The sequence below is a fragment of the Populus euphratica genome, unplaced genomic scaffold, assembly GCF_000495115.2.
Source record: "Populus euphratica unplaced genomic scaffold, PopEup_1.0 scaffold280.1, whole genome shotgun sequence".
NCBI classification, from domain to species: domain Eukaryota; kingdom Viridiplantae; phylum Streptophyta; class Magnoliopsida; order Malpighiales; family Salicaceae; genus Populus; species Populus euphratica.
The window spans coordinates 33,883-54,140 of NW_011499979.1; the positions used below are offsets into that span (position 1 = coordinate 33,883).

At 30.6% G+C, this 20,258-nt stretch overlaps 3 protein-coding genes across 7 annotated transcripts; 2 read left to right on the forward strand and 1 right to left on the reverse strand.

The window, feature by feature from the left end:
* Positions 1 to 6,543: 6,543 nt before the first annotated feature.
* LOC105139661 (uncharacterized) lies at positions 6,544 to 10,171 on the forward strand. Its single transcript, XM_011046190.1, has 7 exons — positions 6,544 to 6,885; positions 7,406 to 7,458; positions 8,408 to 8,517; positions 8,636 to 8,803; positions 8,886 to 8,983; positions 9,457 to 9,583; positions 9,878 to 10,171. The coding sequence occupies exons 1-7, from the start codon at positions 6,745 to 6,747 to the stop codon at positions 9,970 to 9,972; spliced, it is 792 nt and encodes a 263-aa protein (XP_011044492.1). The 5' UTR covers positions 6,544 to 6,744; the 3' UTR covers positions 9,973 to 10,171.
* A 3,713-nt stretch (positions 10,172 to 13,884) lies between these two features.
* LOC105139664 (uncharacterized) lies at positions 13,885 to 17,070 on the forward strand. Of its 2 annotated transcripts, XR_845029.1 has the most exons (4): positions 13,885 to 14,521; positions 14,645 to 14,830; positions 15,952 to 16,864; positions 16,899 to 17,070. XR_845029.1 is itself a non-coding variant. In XM_011046195.1 (3 exons), exons 1-3 carry the CDS (start codon positions 14,063 to 14,065, stop codon positions 16,228 to 16,230), a joined length of 924 nt encoding a protein of 307 aa, XP_011044497.1. In that variant the 5' UTR covers positions 13,885 to 14,062; the 3' UTR covers positions 16,231 to 17,070. The 2 variants fall into 2 exon arrangements, 1 of the variants encoding a protein (XP_011044497.1); XM_011046195.1 differs by having other exon boundaries at positions 15,952 to 17,070.
* Positions 16,908 to 19,488, reverse strand: LOC105139662 (chloroplast processing peptidase-like). Of its 4 annotated transcripts, none has more exons than XM_011046193.1 (6): positions 18,848 to 19,487; positions 18,234 to 18,371; positions 17,721 to 17,807; positions 17,386 to 17,453; positions 17,150 to 17,282; positions 16,908 to 17,119 (listed from the first exon to the last, which is right to left on the reverse strand). In XM_011046193.1, the coding sequence occupies exons 1-5, from the start codon at positions 19,382 to 19,384 to the stop codon at positions 17,150 to 17,152; spliced, it is 963 nt and encodes a 320-aa protein (XP_011044495.1). In that variant the 5' UTR covers positions 19,385 to 19,487; the 3' UTR covers positions 16,908 to 17,119. The 4 variants fall into 4 exon arrangements, with proteins under 4 accessions (XP_011044495.1, XP_011044494.1, XP_011044493.1 ...); XM_011046192.1 differs by having other exon boundaries at positions 16,908 to 17,116; positions 17,147 to 17,282; XM_011046191.1 differs by having other exon boundaries at positions 16,908 to 17,282; positions 18,848 to 19,486.
* Between the last annotated feature and the right edge of the window lie 770 nt (positions 19,489 to 20,258).

Genomic DNA, 20,258 nt, shown 5'->3' on the forward strand with positions numbered 1-20,258 from the left:
TAGTAGTAGTAGTAGTAGTAGTAGTAGTAGTAGTAGTAGTAGTAGTAGTAGTAGTAGTAGTAGTAGTAGTAGTAGTAGTAGTAGTAGTAGTAGTAGTAGTAGTAGTAGTAGTAGTAGTAGTAGTAATAATAATAATAATAAAGAAAAAGAAGGAGAAGGAGAAGAAGAAGATGAGAACTTTGAGATGGAATATTAATGTAACGATTAAACAATGATAATAACAAATGTCAAGGTTAGAGGTTCCACTAATGGTATATCAAACAAGTATAGTATAAACTCTTATTATTGAATTGGAAACCACACACAAAGGAGGTTCCAATCAGATTATATATTGTTAACATGATTACATTAGTTATCTTATTCAATTAATGCTAATACTTGTAAATTTCGTCAAGCATTCATGATTATAACTTATGTTAACAACAAATCAAGTTTCTTTCATAGCTCAGGTGTCGGTTATACCATACATTATGGGCTATGAAAGTGCCAAGCATTTGTTGTACCAAGTGTTATACAACATAAATCAAGATTAGTCATTTAACAAGCAAAGTATTAAAGAGTGAACAAGATAACAATTATAAAACATGTTAGTATCAAACATTAAAGTCCATATTAAGTTTACATTATACTTATTCTTACACCATTAGTGTAACCTTTTCACCTTGACATAATAAACTTAGCTAGACATAATAAAAGAAAGAAAAATAAATAAACAAAAGAAGAACATAAATAAGATAAAAGTTAGCTAAGTAAATGAAAGGAAATGAAAGGCATAAACTTGATATTAATGAAAGCAAAGCATAAACATTACAAAAAATACAAAGAGAGAAAGGAAGAGCATGATCTTGATCTGGACACCTAGATACCTAAATGCATGGCAAATGCCTTCTTTTATAGGCCAAAATTGGGAACTATTGATTTGATGACTAATTGATGAGTGGGTGACCAACTCTTGACTTGGTGACAATCTTTATCTTCTCTTGTTTTCCCATAACGTCATTGATAACGTCAAAATTGGAGCCACTTAAAAACATGAAAGTTGTAGGCAATTGTCTCAGATTTCTTGTATAAAAACTTCAGCTCATTTGGACTTCTAGAACTTTAGATATAGCCAACATATTGAACAGTGCTCGGGCTGGAGGATAGATTCGGGCTTCTTTGTTGTTGCTATAATTTGGACTTGAAAATGGCCTTTTTAGATCTTAGGCTCCATATGAAAGTTGTAGGCCTATGTCTTACCTTTCCATCCATATAAAGTAGACCTAAATCTGAGATCTATAGCTCCAAATATGACCCAATTACCGAACAGTGTTCCGATTTGGATTGCACCAACATCTCTTTTCTAATTTTGGTTATCTTTTTGCCCTTGCAATTTAAGTTCTTAAAGTCATCAATCAATCCTTTCATTTATGTGATAGGCCTGCATTTGAAATGAACATTTACCACAAATTAAAGGTATCTTATATTATTAGATATATTATTATAAAACATGTTTTAGTTAAGGAGTTATTGATACTTCAAGTGCAAAATGATGATATAAAACCATGATAAAAATGCACTTTTAAGTACTAATCAATGAGCTTTCGACTAATGACTCCCAGACCAATTGGACTTAGGGCATTAGTTATTAAGACACCCCTTCGAGTTTAATAACTCGGGTTGCAGATACTGATACATAGATAGTGCAATGTTTGATTCCCTTAAGCTTTTCTCCTCAACCCATGTAACAAGCGTTAGGTCAATAGCTCCCAAGTCACTTGACTTTAGGTTATTAGGTGTTAAAACCTCTTCAAGCTTAATTACTTAGGTTAGGGAGGCTACAAAACCAAACTTATCTACATTTTTATTTTTTTAATTACATTTATTATTTATTTATTTATTTATTTACAAATTATATACTATCACTTTCCTTTGGTTGTTACCTTTAATAAAAGAATATAAATAATCTAATAATCTAATATGTAACCCACAATCATATGTTAAAGAGTATATGTGAAAATAAAGGCTTAAAAATATTTGTTAAATGAATATATGAGCAGAAGTGATTGATACTAATGTGAGAGTTTGTAAACTTGAATATTTCAAGAAGTATTATAATAGACCTTGTTAAGAATGTTTACTATAATACATCTCAAGAGTCACTTTAACAAAAGAAATCCTTGACTCTGCTATCTTAGTAACAATAGTTTTGTAAATAGAAAACACAGCTAGTATAGTAAAACTTAATTATGAGTTAATTATATCAAGATAAAAAGGTTTCACTAATGGTGTTAGGATAAGATAATATAAACTCAATATGGACTTCAATGCTTATATCCTAAACAACTTGCTATTAACATGTCTTATCATTTTTATCTTATTAATTCTTAATACCTTACTTGTTAAATGGTTAATCTAGATTTGTGTTGTATAACACTTTGTACATCAAATACTTTATCCTTCATAGTCTTCGGCCGACATCGTTATTATGAGAGGAACTTGATTTGTTGTCAATATAAGTTAGCATCATGAATGCTTGATAAAATTTATAAGTATGGTGTTATGTAAATAAGATGATTAATATGATCATGTTAATAATTAATAAAGAGTTTATACTTTATTTATCTCTAATATTATTAGTGCATCCTCTAACCTTGAGATTTGTTTTTATCATTGTATAATCTTCACATTAATCTTACATCTCAAAGTCCTCTATAACTTATCTTCACCACCATCACCATCATCATTGTTGTTGTTGTTCTTATTATTATTATTATTATTATTATATAGTTAACTTCCATGTAATTCGACCCCGGTCTTGCCGGGTTATTTATTACTTTGACACTCCTGCACTTGAGATAAGGCATCAACTTTTTGATCGTGTTATATATCATAACATAGAATTTTTGAATTTCTTAAATTAAAATTGTATTAATTCTAAAAAGATAAGGTGTTAAGCATCCACCTCTATCCTGTGCATGTGTTGTTTCTCCCTGCTATTATCTGATCCCTTCAACCTCTCTTGTACTACCAAGGATACATTTATCATTAACAATATGACCAACATTAACATTGTATTTCAATTCTCATTCAATCATCATTTTTATTCAAACCATTAGCAAGGAAAATACTTAAAATTCCTTACACATACACATTGTCCATGTTCATAATTATTCTTATCAATCTAAATGTTAGAACCCTCAATCAATAACAAATTTCAAGTAGAGAAGAGATTGATTAGTCCTAGCTAATTTAGTCCACCTAACCTAAAACATTGTTTGGTGTTTTAATATTAACTAAAGTTTCAAAACTCTTTTCTTAGCGTGATTTATCTTTATGGAAAGAGAATACATAGGGCTATAACTTTCATGATCGACACAACACCTAATTTTGCTATCTATATGTCTAAACTCACTCATTACAGTAATATAAAAAATTTATTCAATACTATGTCATTCTGGACCCTTACTCTAAGTTTTACTCATATATGGAGTTATATAACTCCAAATAAGTCAAGTGACCTTGTGCAAGGATTTATAATCAATACTATTTAAGAATAGATAAAACATTTTATCTCATTCACCTAAGGTAATGAATCATCTCTTTATTACTTAAATACCTTCATATAATTTGTGTTATACCCAACATCTTCTTATTTGTTATCCTTGATTAGGTTTGTGTTATACCAAACATCTTCTTATTTGTTATCTTTGATCAAGACAAAATATAGCAGGATCAAAACATAACACTTTTTATATAAGATAACTTAGAAATCTCAAGTCTAAGAATCACTAACACAATCATTACATGAGCCTTTTCATAGACACATGTAATCTCTCTATATGGAATTCTCATGCAAATCAGTTCAGTATACATATCATTCGATAAGCACCTACATATTAGTTTTAGGTATCTGTCATACCTTAACTCATGAGAACAACTACTTACTAAAAGAAAAAATATAATATGTATGAGTCTTAACAATTCTAATTAATGTCCAGTCTTAATAAAGTATTGAGTAAGAACATTAGAAACAATGTTTTAATGCAATAAAAATCATATAATTATAACAACTTTATAATTTTCTTTACAAAGCATTATTGTCTCAAATGACTTTATTTTTATTCTAATTTCATTAATTAAATATTAGATTCATTAATCAAATATTTGATGAATATTAAAGATTAATAAGCTCTTATTAATAAATTAAACATTTTTACATAAACAAAGCCAATGACATGTGTAGTGAATCGATTAGCTACAAAGTCAATACCCTAACAAGTTAAATTTCAACTCTCCTAAACAAACATGTGTAAAAGATTTTTTAGCCTCTTAGATGAAAATAATACAGAAGAAAAATCAAACTATATTATTTGAGCTAAAAATCCAATACTTATAAAAATATCTAACAATTACAACTATTCTTGACAAAAAAAACACAATAATTATTGCTAATGAGGATATGGTAGGGTTACAGCTCCCCAAAGCACTTCTAAATAATAATAGTAGGAGAAAACAGTCACTCTTTAACTCAAAAACAAATAATTAAGAAATAAATACATTAATTAATTTGTCATTTGAATCATAGTAATAAGACTCAACACGATAGTAAACCTAACCCAAGACTTCTATCATGGATTAGATGGGTTGATTTACTATTCAATCCAAAGTGTGTGTGTGTATTTCAAATTCGATGCTAGATTGACAAATCACCAGTTCATTAATCAGGTATGGATATGATATAAAACCATAATTTAAATTTAATTAATTAATGATATAGGGACAAAATTTCTTGAACTCTCCATGTGATTCTCCATCAACCAATTATTTTTAGCTCAACCAATTATCTTTAGCTCAAATGAGTATCTAATTGCTTATTTTTTAAAAAAAAGTTAAATTTAAAGAATAAGAATCAAAGTGAAAAATACATAGAAAATAGGTGGCCAACTTCGCATTTTATTTAAATTTAAAGATAAAGAACCAAAGTGAAAAGTATATAGAAAATAGGTGGCCAACTTCGCATTTTATTTAAATTTAAAGATAAAGAACCAAAGTGAAAAGTATATAGAAAATAGGTGGCCAACTTCGCATTTTATTTAAATTTAAAGATAAAGAACCAAAGTGAAAAGTATATAGAAAATAGGTGGCCAACTTCGCATTTTATTTGAAAAAGTTTAATTTGGTCTCCCATCTTTTTTAAGTTAATAGATAATTGGTCTATTTAGTTGTCAAAAATTTAATTTTGGTGCTAAAATTTATTTCTGTTATTTTTAGTTTATTTCTTTTTATGAGAGGTGAAAAAGACTCGTAGGATTCTGATATATAGAGAGAAAGTCATCATCGAAGTCCATTCCGACCATAAAAGTAATCGATTGTGGTGTCAATAAATTCTATTTATTGAGAGGAGTTTCACCTAAATGTTTTTTTCTTCTCTTGCTAGATGAGATAAATCTAACCAAAAGAAGATTTTTGGGTTCTAGTTAATTTTAGGTTTTCAAGTTGTTGTTTCAAGTTGTTTTAGATCATGATTAAATTTATCAAGATGTTTAAAATATTTTGGGTGAAAATGGATAGAAACGAGTTTTTTAACCAAAAAAATGAAAGCCTCGCTTTTTTGGTGACCTGGAGTGGCTTGATTCATCAAACAACTAATGATCACCATGATTTTATTTTTTAAAAAATGAGATGAACGGTATGTCATTTGTTCCTTAAAAAAATAGAAAAAAATAAAGTTAGGTCCAAGCACATAGGCTAAGTTGGAAGGCCCACGTGCCTAGGCTTTTTTGTTATTTATTTTTATTTTGTTATTTTATATTTGGGTAAAAAAATTAATAAAAATTCATTGAATCTAGTTGAGTTTATAAGTTGAGTTGTATGTTTGACGAGTTAATTTACAACATCCATGCTATTATTATTTTTTATTTGTTTAAAGCAATTTTTACCTGTTAGTTTTTTTTTTAAATACAATTTCACTTATTGTTATCAATAATATAAATTTTTTATTTAACTAAAAACTTAAAAAATATAATTTTACTATTTGCTATTAATGATCTATTTTTGATATATTAGTTCCAAACATTTATCAAGATTTTTTTAAAAAACTATTTTATAAAAAAAATCTCATACACTTTATTGTTATATAATTAAATGAAAAATAATTTTTAATATAAAAAATTTATTGAATTTGATTATATGGATGATTTGCATGGTGAGTATGATTAATTGATTTAAGTTCATTTAATTTTTTTAATTGAGTGGTGTTTTTTATCAATTTTATTTTTAAATATTAAATTAATTAAAAATTAAATTTTTTAATTTGTTTTTTTCAAGATTATTTTTTCATATTTCACAATTTAATCCATCTTAATTCAAGGAGATCCAACATATTTTCAATATTGATTAATATGCCATTTATTTTAAATTCAAGGTTAGAATATTTTTTTTTAATGTATTAATAATATTTAAATATATTTTTTCTGGTATTTAAAATCTTTTTTGCTCTGTTTCTTGATGGAACACGGTTAAATAGTTAGAATATTTCTATTTCTAGATTTTGTAGAAAAATTAATTAATTATTTTTTTAAGAACAAAACAAAGTAAAAATGCAAACGCTTCACTCCCCTGCCTTTGATAGATAGATAGATTGATTGATTTTGAATTCAGAAGAAACTCTTTCTAAAATAAATCCAAACCTTATTAGAGTAGAGTAGAATCTAGATACATACTACTCCATCCATAAACCGGTGTCGTTTTCGATTACAAGTGATGGGAGATGAGAAATCGGCGATCGTGATGGCGAGTAGAGATCGAGAGCTTCTCATACCGGTCGCTGACTCCCCCGATGTTGAAGTCGCTTCCAAACCCTCTTCTTCTTCTTCCTCATCATCGCATCACTCAGGACGCGAGGTTTAATTAAATTCCTCTCCATCTCGCCTTTTTAGGGCTTTTTTTTTTAAAAAAAAAATTCTGTTTTGTATGTTTTGTGGAGTTAATTGTTATTATCAGTATTATTGTTCTTCTTGTAATTGAAACTCCAAGTCTGCTAAATATAAGTTTAGTTTGAGCTTAATAATAATTCACTCGATTGCTGATTTTTTTAATTTGATTTTTGAGGAAATAAGTTATCAATTGTTTTTCAGTTTTGGGCTCTGAATTTGATTCAAAAGTTTAGGATATATATATATAACACAGCTTTAATGGTTAATTCAAAGAGTTACAGTTAATTGAGAAAATTATAATTATGGATTTAATTATGACATTGCGAAATACTAAATTAAGGTTATCAGTGAAAATTTTTGCATATTTGAGGATTACGTCATGTGCTGACTGTTGGCAAATTGCTGCTGCTGCTTCTTCTTCTTTTTTCCTTACAAAAATAAAATAAAATAAAAATTAATCTGACATTTTCTGTCTTTTGTTTGTGTAGACGTTTTACAAAGTTGTTAGGAGCTGGGCTTCAAAAAAATTCATGACAGGATGGTGCACTACTCTCTCTTTCATCTCCTTTATTCCCTTGATTTCATGAATAAATGCTGCATCTTTTCACAATCTTAGACAAACAGACATACAAAAAAATAAAAATACTAGGGAATAATTTGGCAGTTTGTACATGTATTGACATTGTTTTGTGAAAATTACAAGAACAAGATAATGCCATGCTCTTGACTGCACCCTTAGCAAGATTTTTATCTGTTTGAATGCGTTTTTCTTGTCTGATCTCTGGTGGCATTACACTATGAATTTTGCAACTATCGCAGATTTGTCATATCAATGAGATCGCCTAGGATGTCTCTTTGTTATATTATTTTCTGATTATTGGGGGAGTTTTGAAACACATTATGATGCAACTAAAATTTGTGCTGATTTGCTTTTAAAATTTTATTTTGACATCAATTCATCTTGTTTCTTGGGCAGTGGCAAATACTTGAGATTTCACTTACCATTAAAGATTGTGTGAAAGTAGAAATTTTTCAAGGTAGTCCTTGTTTTGCTTGGTACACGAGGAATTTTCTTTTTACCATGTAAATTGATTGGGTGTGTGTTACTTGCGCTGCTGCTTCTGTCGGTTGTGATGGAAACCAATGACCCCTTTCATGTGAATGGACATAGTCTTTTCCTGCCAGCTGAACACTGGAACAGATACCATGGACTGTAGCTGTACTTGGTGAACCTAGAACTTCATTTATTCAGAATACTATAACATATAAGATTTCATGTGTGACGTGTCTTTCTTTTGGATTAGAAATTCATTTATTCAGAATACTATATAACATATAAGATTTCATGGCTGTTTCGTGTCTTTCTTTTGGTATGCTTTTAATAATTCATCCAAATATGAAGATATGAATTTGATGATTGAATTTGTTTATTCTTTTGCATATTGTGCTCAATCTATTACAGATTTTGCTCACACTTGGCTGTTTTGCAGTGTCATACTGTTTCCTATTGCAATCACTTTCTACATAACATGGTGGTTTGTTCACTTTGTTGATGGATTCTTCTCTCCAATCTATGCCCATCTTGGAATTGATATCTTTGGTAAGAATGTTTAAATTTAGCATCATAAGCCTTTTCCTGTCCAAGGATAAATGCATATTATCAAACAATTCATATTCTTTCTGATCATTTAGCTTGCTTTTTTTGGGGTTTTTGTTAGGTCTTGGATTTATAACCTCCATAACATTCATTTTCTTGGTTGGGGTATTCATGTCATCTTGGTTGGGAGCTTCTGTCCTGAGCCTTGGGGAGTGGTTTATCAAACGGATGCCATTTGTTCGTCATATTTATAATGCCTCCAAGCAAATTAGTGCTGCCATATCACCAGGTCTGCGCTCAGCTTCCTCATGTTTTCATTGGATGGGTTTAAGCAACTGCCATTCACATATCATGCTTGTTATGTGTTCTAGACCAAAATACTCAAGCTTTCAAGGAAGTGGCCATTATAAGGCATCCACGTATTGGTGAATATGCTTTTGGGTTCATTACATCATCTGTCATCCTCCAGGTCTGCAAGTGGTTTTCTGCTGTACAATAATCATTATAGCATTGTGTGAATTGCATGTTTTTTTGTCTGTGGTTGGACCTATAAACTAGGAGTCTTGGATGCTGATTTTGGATGCAAAAATATACAATTTTGGTCACTATACTCCAATTCATGAATTAAGATATGGCGAAGGCAAACTCCTTGCATGGAGAGTAATAGATGACCCTAACTTTGCTGTGAAAGATTTGTGCATGCATGTCTTTGGTGCCAACTTTGGGATCTCAATTAATGCTACCTCAATTTTTGGGGGCTGTTCTACAACAATCCTAATTGATTACTAGATTCTGGAGATTATTGCAGTTTGGGATATTGAGGGTGTTAACCTTATTTAAAAACAGAGTTAATATTGGGATACTGATAACTTGATAAATGCTTATCATAGCATCAATTGCATTTACATTCAAATTCTTATGTTTTCTAAGTATTCATTGCAGAACTACTCTGGAGAAGAGGAGTTATGCTGTGTCTATGTTCCCACGAATCATCTGTACATTGGAGATATATTCCTAGTCAATACCAAGGATGTTATCAGACCCAATCTTTCAGTCCGAGAAGGAATTGGTAAGGACTCAGTTATTCTTACATTCATTTTATCAAATATCTCTTTTGAGCATCCCTGTGGGGGGTAACAGGGCATATTTCTTAAGCTGTTTTTATTCAGGATACTAGAAATGCAATATTGCTTGTTATTGCATACTAACATACATTTTAGGCTTAAGAGTTTATTTATTCTTAAGGTATTGGGTCCTTTGTGGAAGACGGGTTCTGACATGTATTTTAATTTTCCCTGCCCAAAAATGAGGGAAGCAAAAGGAGATCTCTTACCAATTCGTCTAATTTATTCTTTGATTGCAGAAATTGTGGTGTCTGGGGGGGTGTCAATGCCCCAGATCCTGTCAACACTTGATTCACGTGTTTCAGTGGATAGAAGTAGATCTGAAAGAAGCTGAGATTGAAGAAAATAGTTGTAGATGATCATTTTTTACTTATATTGGTTTCATATCGAGTCATCAGAATGACCACTCAATCAGATTTGTGCTGATAGCACTGGATTCGAGGTTAGATCTAAAAAACTATGGCTGTATCAGATTCTGGTGGCTTGTGTAACATTTGTTATTAAGAATGTAGATTCAGTATTTGCTTGGAATAGTCTGGTTTACAATGGCAGGTAGGCTCGTTGGTTTTGGGTTCTTTTTCCCCCACGTATTAGAATGGTCATTGGCTAAACTGTGCTGAATGTATTCTTCGTAGACTTGTCGGTTGCACTGGAACCGTGCGTGATTTAGGAAAAAAAAAAAAAAAAAAAAGAAGAAGCAAATCTGACCATATTTATTTCACTGCAAAAAATCTCAGCACAAATGCACAAGGCTTATCGATCCGAAAGCATCGATTAGCTGTACAAGTCATTGTGTTCAACGTTCTGATCTGCATGGTTTCAAGACATTAGTCTCAGAATGAAAAAGACAAGGGAGCTGGAGATGGGTGGAAGACACGTATCTATAAATAATGATTTATTTATTTTTTCTCATATCACCAATGAACATGTTAAATCATTTGCTTTGACCAGTTCAGCTAGTTGCAAACCGTTTAGCATTTCTCTAGAAAATATACCCACAACACGATAAAAAGAACCTTGCATGTTTGTGTTAAGAGTTTAAAAAATGAAATGTTACTCGAAGGGAAAAAACTAGCATGGTGGCCCAGGCCTCTGGGCCTTTCAACTCAGATTTATCTCCGCTCGTAGGCTGATTTTTTTTTTTTTTAATTAAGGGTTAGATGAACCTCTTATCTTTTTAAAAAAAAAAATACATACGCTATTATCTTTTTTTAAAAAAAAATACATACGCTATTCGTCACTTGCTACCTAGTTTTAGACGGTCCGGAGGTTGAAAAAATTTCAGACAGGTTTTTTTGCCAAAATAAAAAACTTAATTTTAATTTTTAACCTAAAATACCTCTAAACATCCTGCATTTTTTGTTTGATAAGATTATATGTGGCCTCAAATAATCTTAAAATCCACCAAATTTAAAAAAAAAAATATTCAAACTTAGATCTACCAACTCAAGAAAGTTTCTAAGCAAAAAAATATTTAGACTTAACTCCTCTCATGGAATAAAACTTATGATTAATCCTCTCATGGAATAAAACATATGATTAATCCTTTGATGATTAAAATTTCTTTCTCCTCTCTTAAACTATGGATTAAAATATAAAAAAAAATTATCAAAATTGAATTTATAAAAAGTTGAAGGACTTAAAGTGCATAATTTGAAAAGTATACTAAAGAAATTATTTTGGAAAGAATTACAAAATCACCATCAGCAATATCCACAACATAATTGTTATAGTGAAACATCATCTCTTTTTAGTCATTATGCTAGCTATTTGACCAACACTTCATCATGGGTGATAAATTTTATTTTTTAAAAAAATATGCAAACCTTTCAATGTGTTTTTTGACATAAAAATTCATAACCATAAATTAAAAACTTGATACACACATCTAATTAAATAAATTGAGAATTATTTGTGCCAATAAATGAAGAAAAAAACTCATATACTATAAAAATTAAAGATAAATATAGATCAAAAAATTTAATATTACAATAAGGGTCATGTACCCAATGATGTTTATTAACTTTATTTTTTGGAACTAGTGTTTTATTTAATCAAATGATAGTAAAAAAAGACACACTTAAGAAAATGATTGAATAAAATTAAAGAAAAGAAATCTAAGTATGGCTATACATAAGGAATGCCTTCTAATATCATAAAAAATACTTTGAAATTTCTCCATAAAATAAATAAAAATTCAATTGTATTATATTAAAAAAAAAAGATAATAAAAATTAGTTAAAATAAAATAAAATTAATAAAAACTTAACATTAAAAAATAAAATTAATAAAAAAATAACTAAAAAAATAAAACTTAGATACATCGACTTAGTCTAGGTGGCCAAATGCACCTGGCCTTTAAGCCGAGGCCTATATTCCTAGGTAATTTGTGATAGGTCACTTGTCTCTCTTTAAATTATAGCTATTATAGTGGTTGTGAAATTAAAGATAATGAGTTTTTTTATTTAAAAATCTATTTTAATATATTTTTTACCAAAAAATTAATCAAAATAATTTATACATCTTAGGAAATCTATTAATACCAATATCAATGTATTTTATAGTATAAATTGATCACAACCAAGATTCTCCTTCTTTATCCAACAACTTTTTTTCTTGTTTCTCAAACCAAGTAATTAAAAATTAAAAATTAAAAATATATATTTTCATACTAAAATTGAATATGTGAAAATAGTTTTTTTAATATATTATATAATAATTAAAATAATTACCATTCTACAACCTCACACGCTTAACACGTGTTTATTTTCTAGACTTATTACAACTTGAAACATTTTATAATCACTACTTTTTCTGCAATCAATGATCATAACACTTCATCCTCAAGTATACAAATTGAAAGCTTGGAACCAAAATTCCTTCCTAACCAATATCTATCTTTAAGGAAGCCAAACTGATTAACCCCATCACCACAGCATCAGTTTTCTGACACCGCTGCAAGATATGATGTAAAGATGGCAGCGTCATCCAACAAAGCCAGCATATACAATCGTCCTAATTACGAGATCTCGAGAGAGCCAACCAAAAAAGGGCAGCATGCCTTTTTACTTGACCAAGAAGCCTAGTCATAAAAAGGTAAGTTGTTTTTATTTTTCCTCATGTTCTTTATTTTAAAGCATTGCTTAATTAATGTATCGTTATCTAAGATGAGATTAATGGTTTATCTACGTAGGATTCAATTTGGTAAATAGAATATCAGTTAACAAACAACATCTTTAAACGCTTGTTTGAAATTATAATAGTAATTATAGTTTAAAGTAATTTTTATTTTAAAATATATTAAAATAATATTTATTAAAAATTATTTTTAATAATAGTATATCAAAATAATATAAAAACATAAAATTTTTTAATTTTTAATTTTTAAAATTATTGCATTGCTATAAAATAAAAAATAATTCAAATTAAAAAAAAAATTACAAGAAAGAAATAGAAATAAAGAGGAGAAAGATTGAGAATCGATTATATATTAAATATTATTGATAAAATTATTTTGATGATGACTCCATCAGTCATTCTATTAATATTAATATCCATCAGTCCATATTTATATCTGTAAAATTAAATTTACATGTTATTATATTATTTGATTATTTTAATTATAATTCTCTCATATATATTAATAATATATTTTTATTAATATTTATTAAAAAGATTAATAACAAAAGATTCCATAAATATCATCATAAAATATTAATAACAAAATTCTGTTGATATTTTTATTTATATTCGTTAAGTTTTTGAGACACCAGGTTATGGGGCGTGAGAGTGTTTTCAGTTTAGGGTTTCCTTATAAGTTTCTATTTATACCACTATCAATTTAACGGTATTTTTAATTTTTGGTTGAGGCGGTCTGGTTTCTAAACTAAACTGGACCGGATTTTTTGGTTTTCTTTGAAGCGGTCAGTTTGCTCAATTTCCTTCTTGATTCGGTTTTATCAATTAGTTTTTTTTTAAAAAAAAACTTTTTTGGTTTAATCATTTTTCAGTTTTTTTCTCTCCCTGTAAATCAAAAGTGGTCAAATCATTGTGAAAACGAACGTGGTAAGTGTTCCCACGTGTCGTGCCTATAACCTCTGCCACGTCAGCATTAAACTGCGAAAAAATAAAAAGGGAACAGCCAACACCTGGTCCCCGAACCACTTTGTCTCGTGGTTCTGTTCCGAAGCTAGGCATGTAACAGTAACGCTTCTTTTCTTCGGCCCTCATCACTCAAGCAGGGAAGGAAAGAAGTGTGGAATAACAAACTCTCTCTGCCCCACTGTCTTATTAAAAATTATTTCTGTTTCAGTTGGAATCCTTAATGAGTACAAATTAAACCAAAATCATTTCTCTGCCGTTTCTTCCTTCCTTCTTCTCTTCCAAACCTGAATCATTGATTCAAACCAACTTCCAAAAGAAAAATGTTGCACGCCATATCGGAATCGGACATGACAAGCATGGCACCATCGTCGCCACGATCTCCAAAACGCCACGTCTTGTACTACGTGCAGAGCCCATCACGTGACTCGCACGACGGCGATAAGTCCTCTTCAATGCAAACAACTCCTGCCTACGCCAGCCCCATGGAGTCCCCTTCCCACCTCTCTTATGGCCGCCACTCTCGGTCATCGTCCGCCAGTAGGGTTTCCGGGGGTGGTTATGGGTGGAAAGGGAGAAGCAAGAGTAAGGGGTGGCCTCAGTCAAAGTGTGATGATGTCATCGAAGAGGAAGGAGATTATGATCCTTATAGAAATGGGGTTTCAAGGAGGTGGCTCTGTCAGGTTTTGATTTGGGCTTTGGGTTTTGTTTCGGCTTTCTGTGTCTTTTGCCTCATCATTTGGGGTGCCAGCAGGCCTTTCAAACCCCAAATTGCTGTTAAGGTATGCACATGTTAGATTTCTCCTTTCTTTTGTTTCTTTATTATCTTTTTTCCTATTTCATCTTTTCTTTTGTTTTTTTTTCCTATTTCATCTTAAAGATGACCTTTTTTCGTTTATTTGCAGAGCTTGACTGTACATAATTTTTACTTTGGTGAAGGTTCGGACATGACAGGAGTCCCAACCAAGATGTTGACTGTGAGTTGTTCAGTGAAGATGAATGTGTACAACTCGGCTACCTTTTTCGGCATTCACGTCAGCTCCATTCCTGTCAATCTTATGTATTCAGAGCTGACAGTTGCAACTGGTGAGGTAAGGTTTTCTTGCTATGATCGTCAGCATTGGCTCTGCAAGTTGAGTTGATTACAGAACAATGATTTTTGCAACGAATAGGTGGAAACTACTTTGTAGCAATATGGTTATCAATTGCGTTCTAACTGGCCGGTTAGCGTTCTTATTTTGTTTTTTTTAAAAAAAAAAATTGAAATAGAATGTTTTGGAGCGATATATATATATATAAACTTAGCAAACATAATTTAAATTTAAATTTAAAAATAAATTAATTTAAAATTTCAAATAAAAGTTAAAATATAACCCGATAAATTGATGTGTTCAAAAATAATTTTAATAACTAATAAAAATATAATTTTACTCAAAACAATTCAAGATAATATATATATTTTTAATATAATATTAATATAACAATATATTGATTTGACCTGAATTAATCTGAATTAACCTTTTAAATCTACGATTTAGGTTATTAGATTATGATAATTATAAATAAAACAAATCAAAATAAATTATGAATCTTAATTCCTAATAAATCTATTTTTGAATGATGGAATTGAGAAAAAAATAAATATAAAAAAAACAATAAGATGACCTAAGTTTATTCGAATTAATTTGTAAAACTTGTAATCCAAGTCAATAATCTTAAGTAATTTTATAGAAAATAAACTGAAATAAATAAATAAAAATTAAATTCATAATCAACTAAATGTTGAAGATATTAAATAATTAAATTAAAAAAAAAATTAAAATTTTAAAAATATTTGAGTTAACTGGGTTAACCTGTTAAATATGTGATGTAGATCATGAAATTGAAATAATAAAAAAAATTATAATAAATCATAAAATCCAATATTCAATAAATGAAATGTGTTGAAGGATAAAAAAATTTAAAAAAAAATATTAAATGATTTTTTAAAATAAACACTGCACGGCTAGAATGAAATGACTAAAATGGATCAGAACATTCCAGTTGTTCTATTCTGACCAAAAATTTGATGGGATTTCTGGAATGATATAAGTTTCTGAATGAATGAGATAAAATTTATTCTGATTTGATTTAAAAAAAAAAACTGGTATGAGATATACAGATAAAAAAAAAAAACCGTATTGATAACATAGTATCATGTTTATGTTTGCAGTTGAAAAGATACTTTCAACCAAGAAAGAGCCACCGGACTGTGTCAGTGAATCTAAAAGGAACAAAGGTTCCGCTGTATGGCGCAGGGGCGGGCTTTGCAGCTTCAGAAGACAATGGGGGAGTTCCAATGACTCTAGTTTTTGAAGTCAGGTCAATAGGGAATGTTGTGGGAAAATTGGTGAAGCCGAGGCATAAAAGGCGAGTCGCTTGCTCTTTGGCAATTGATTCTCGTAGCAGCAAAGCCATCAAATTTAAGGAGGATTCGTGCACGTATCATTGAATGGCAAGGTGGTTGATTTATCTTTCCATATGGAAGAAGAATACCATCACTGCCGAATCAATATGGGGTGGTTCCAGCCTTTAGAATTTGATGCCGTTTTTTTCCTTAGGTACATGAAATCATGTCAACTATAAAATTGTATATGGAATAAGTCCATGCTCTGGCGCTTGACGTTTTTTGTTTTCTTGTTATGCTATGTCTAAGATGACTTGAGCTACACAGTCAGGCCTTGATATCCTGTGTGCGAGACTGAGGTACAGAGGAGAGACAATTACACATTAAGAAAATCACTAGATTTGCGTGTTCGAGGAATCATTAGGCACTCCTGAAACTGTACTCTTCACTTACAGAAAGTGGAGACGCGCCATGATAGCTAGGCTTGAAGCGTGATCCTACATGGCAATTGAAATTGAAACAACTCAAACAGTGCACTCAACATGCAACTTCTCATGGCGTTCTGGAATCTCAGCGCCCAGACGGTTTTTCGCTGAATTAAAAATACGCCATTGGACCCAATTTAAAAGCCACATGGGAATGTTCTGATAGACTGTAAGTTAACTTATTTGCATTCTTGCTCATGCTGGAACCAGATCACAATCATTTGCCATTTTTTTGAGTGTGCATGCGCACGCAAGTGTGGTGTGTCGGTTTATGTATGCGTGTGAGAGAGAGTTTGCTTCATAAAATACAATTCAATTCTGTAGATCAATACAGATATGGCCTACAATTACATCAAGGCCATTAGAAAGGGGCTAAAAAACTTTCCCCAGCAAGAACTGCCTCTATCAAGCGAAGAATGCTCTTACAGATCTTGTTAAAAAATGGTGACAAGATTAAAGGCAAAAAAGAAGAAGAAAAAAACAGAATAAAAAGATTGTGAATATCCAAAAATAAATAAACTCTTCCGATGGACTCAAAACTATATAGATGAAGAAGTGCTATCCTGCTTATCAACAGCACAGCCAGTCTCAAGAACTGTGCGGCCAATCCTATAAGGAGGCCAATAGCGGAAGATTGATCTTCCAATTATATTCTTTGCAGGAAGGGGACCCCTGAAAGAGTCATAATTCCAGACATTAACAATGTTATTTGAAAAGGGAAAAAAATAAATAAAAAGCTAGGCATGCTCTAGCGGTTGTAAGTTCAGGAGCCTACCATACGTGTGAGTCATAACTGTTATTACGATTGTCACCCATCACAAAAACAGAGTTCTCAGGCACATGCTGCGTTACAAAGCATAGAAATAAGTGATGGGTTATAACAAGGGGAAAATGGTACATTCCATGCAAACACGCTGCAAGGCAAGAAGTTCAGAATTTAACTTCTAAGTTGTAATTTCACTATGATGACAGTCAGGAGTTCTTAGTGAAACTGTAACTGTATACATGTTGGCCAACTACCAGCCACAAACCTCCTCCTATAACTTGGTTGGGATAAAAGAACATCCAAAAATCAAGAAATGAGATGCCAATGATAGCGTTGATACTTACAATAGGTGTCAACTCATACGAAGGAGGTTCAAGAATAAACTTTTCACTTCTCACAACTCCATTTACTATAAGCTTCCCCTCATGAACCTGCAATCAAACCATGGGCCATGTTTGAATGCAATAATCAAAATATTCCAAGAGAAAATTTGAAATGTGCATTTTGTAAGATAGACATGTTCATTCGGAAAGACAGGCATTTTGTAAGATAGACATGTTCAACAAGCATCATTTCCCTATGCTCTCACTGTTTTTTGAACTAGAAGGCACGTTAATCACATTACATCCAAATGTATTGAGACATAAGGTTCTATAATCCAGCAAAACATCATTATTTGGTGCACATCAGCCCCATCATTGTCATCATAAATAAAACAAAATTTGATTTTGCACCCTTCCCCCTCTCAAAATCTCAAAAATAAAATTCTAAAATGAGAGTGAAGTGTTTTATGAATAATAAAAACACAGAACTGATGATAAGATTACTTAGCAAAAGTGCCTTCTTTGGTAGCTGACCTCCACAGTATCACCTTCCTTTGCAACAATTCGTTTTATGAAGACATTATCATCCGTGTATCCAACTTCCTGGAGGACTGGTGGACTTTTGAAGATCACTATATCATTTACACATGGCTTTCTGAAATAGTATGAAACCTGACAATTTCATGTAGCATATCTTATGCATGATACTTCATAAGAAAATTAGTCATTTCAACATTTTCACATCGAGATTCAAGCAAAAACATGAAATTCCCGAACATGAAGAAAACTCATTCTGATTGTAGCACAAACAAAGGCAAAATAAGTTCCTACATGGTCTTCCAGGATTGACACTAACACACTTTACTCATTCATGCAACATCTTGTATAAACTTTGATAGCCTCCCAAAAATTTCAGTGCACTCCACAATAAGTTGGAATCTAAAGTTGTTCCCTAAACGCCCAATGGTCATAATCCCTCATTATTCAGAAAAAAACTTCCTCTTATGAGACATCAAGACAATAAACCTTTGCATCAACTTGCAATCTCCGTGACTGATATGTGCCTCTGTTCAGCATTAAATTTACTCCCAAAAAACCTCATTAACATCATTAAAGAAAAGAAAGAAAAGGAAAGGAAGCCATGTTACCTTCTCTGAAAAAACACGATCGCCAACATCAAATGTTGGATACATGGACAGAGAAGGAATGAATCTTGGCTCTGCTACAAAAGAACGAAATGCAAGGGAAACAGCAACAGCAGCAAACACAGTCTTCGCATCATCAGTAGTGAAATTTAACCACTCTGGCAAATTCCCATCTTTTTTCTTCATCTCCCCATCACCATCACCATCACCATCATCCCCACCTCCACCTCCACCTCCCCCGCCATCGCCACCAGAATCCACCACTGCTTTAGTCTCTTCATCAGAATCCTTCTTAACCCCATAACAAATTAATCTCTGAAATTGAACCGAAAGTTTTAATCTTCGTGAGGTTTTAAGTTTCAAGTTGGAGTTTTTGGGGAAAGAGAGGAAATGGGTATGCGTTGATTTTACAAGATAAGGGGTTTCGAAGAAAGATTTTGGGTAGAAATTAGGGTTTTTGGAGCATTGAAGTGAAAGGGGATTAGGGTTTATGAAGTGGGAGGAAGGCAAAGGGGATAGAATTTGCAGAGATATCATCATCTCTGCTCAAACTTCAGAATTAGGTCCCAGTTCGAAAATCAAAATTTTCATACTGTAGAGAGTTGGGATTCTCTTTAGATATATCATACTGATAAATTATACTTTAATAGTGGGTCTTGCTATTTTCCTATTGGCTGATGCTTTCATGTAGTTGCTAACAATACGTTTTTATAAAGATATTTTGGTATTAATATAATATATAAAAAATATAAAAAAATATTTTAAAAAATAAAAATCAATTTAATATTTTTTCATGAATATTAAAAAGATAATTTAAACCAAAAACCAAACAAACAAACTAGAAGTCAATAATAATAGTATATATAATAAAAAAAACACCATGAGTATGTTAAATTATGATTTGCAAGGTTAACCATGATTAAAAATTTATTATTTAAATTATTTATTATTTAATATTTTTTTTGGGATAGGTGAATAATTAGAGTTAATGATTATCCTTCCTATTATTGTTTTTAAAGTATTATTTTTAATATTATATTATAATTTATTTATTTATTGAAAAACTAATGCAGTTTCAAAAGTTTTTAGAAATTTGTGTTGTTATTAATATAATGGATTGTGATATTTTTAATAACTCAATCCATTTTTTTAAAAAAAAATATGCAAGATACATGTGAATTTATGAACCAAATATATAAAATAAAGTTCACAAACAAGGCTAAATATATCAATACATGAATCATAATTTTAGTTTTGGACTCAATTTTTTCTAGATGAATTCTATAGGTGCAATTATATATAAAGATGAACGGTTATAAACAATGTAGGTTTAAAAGGCCCTCAAATTATATCTAAAAAATAATGTTTTTATTGTTTTTATTTATTTTCTAGTTAGTTTTAAATTTAATTACTT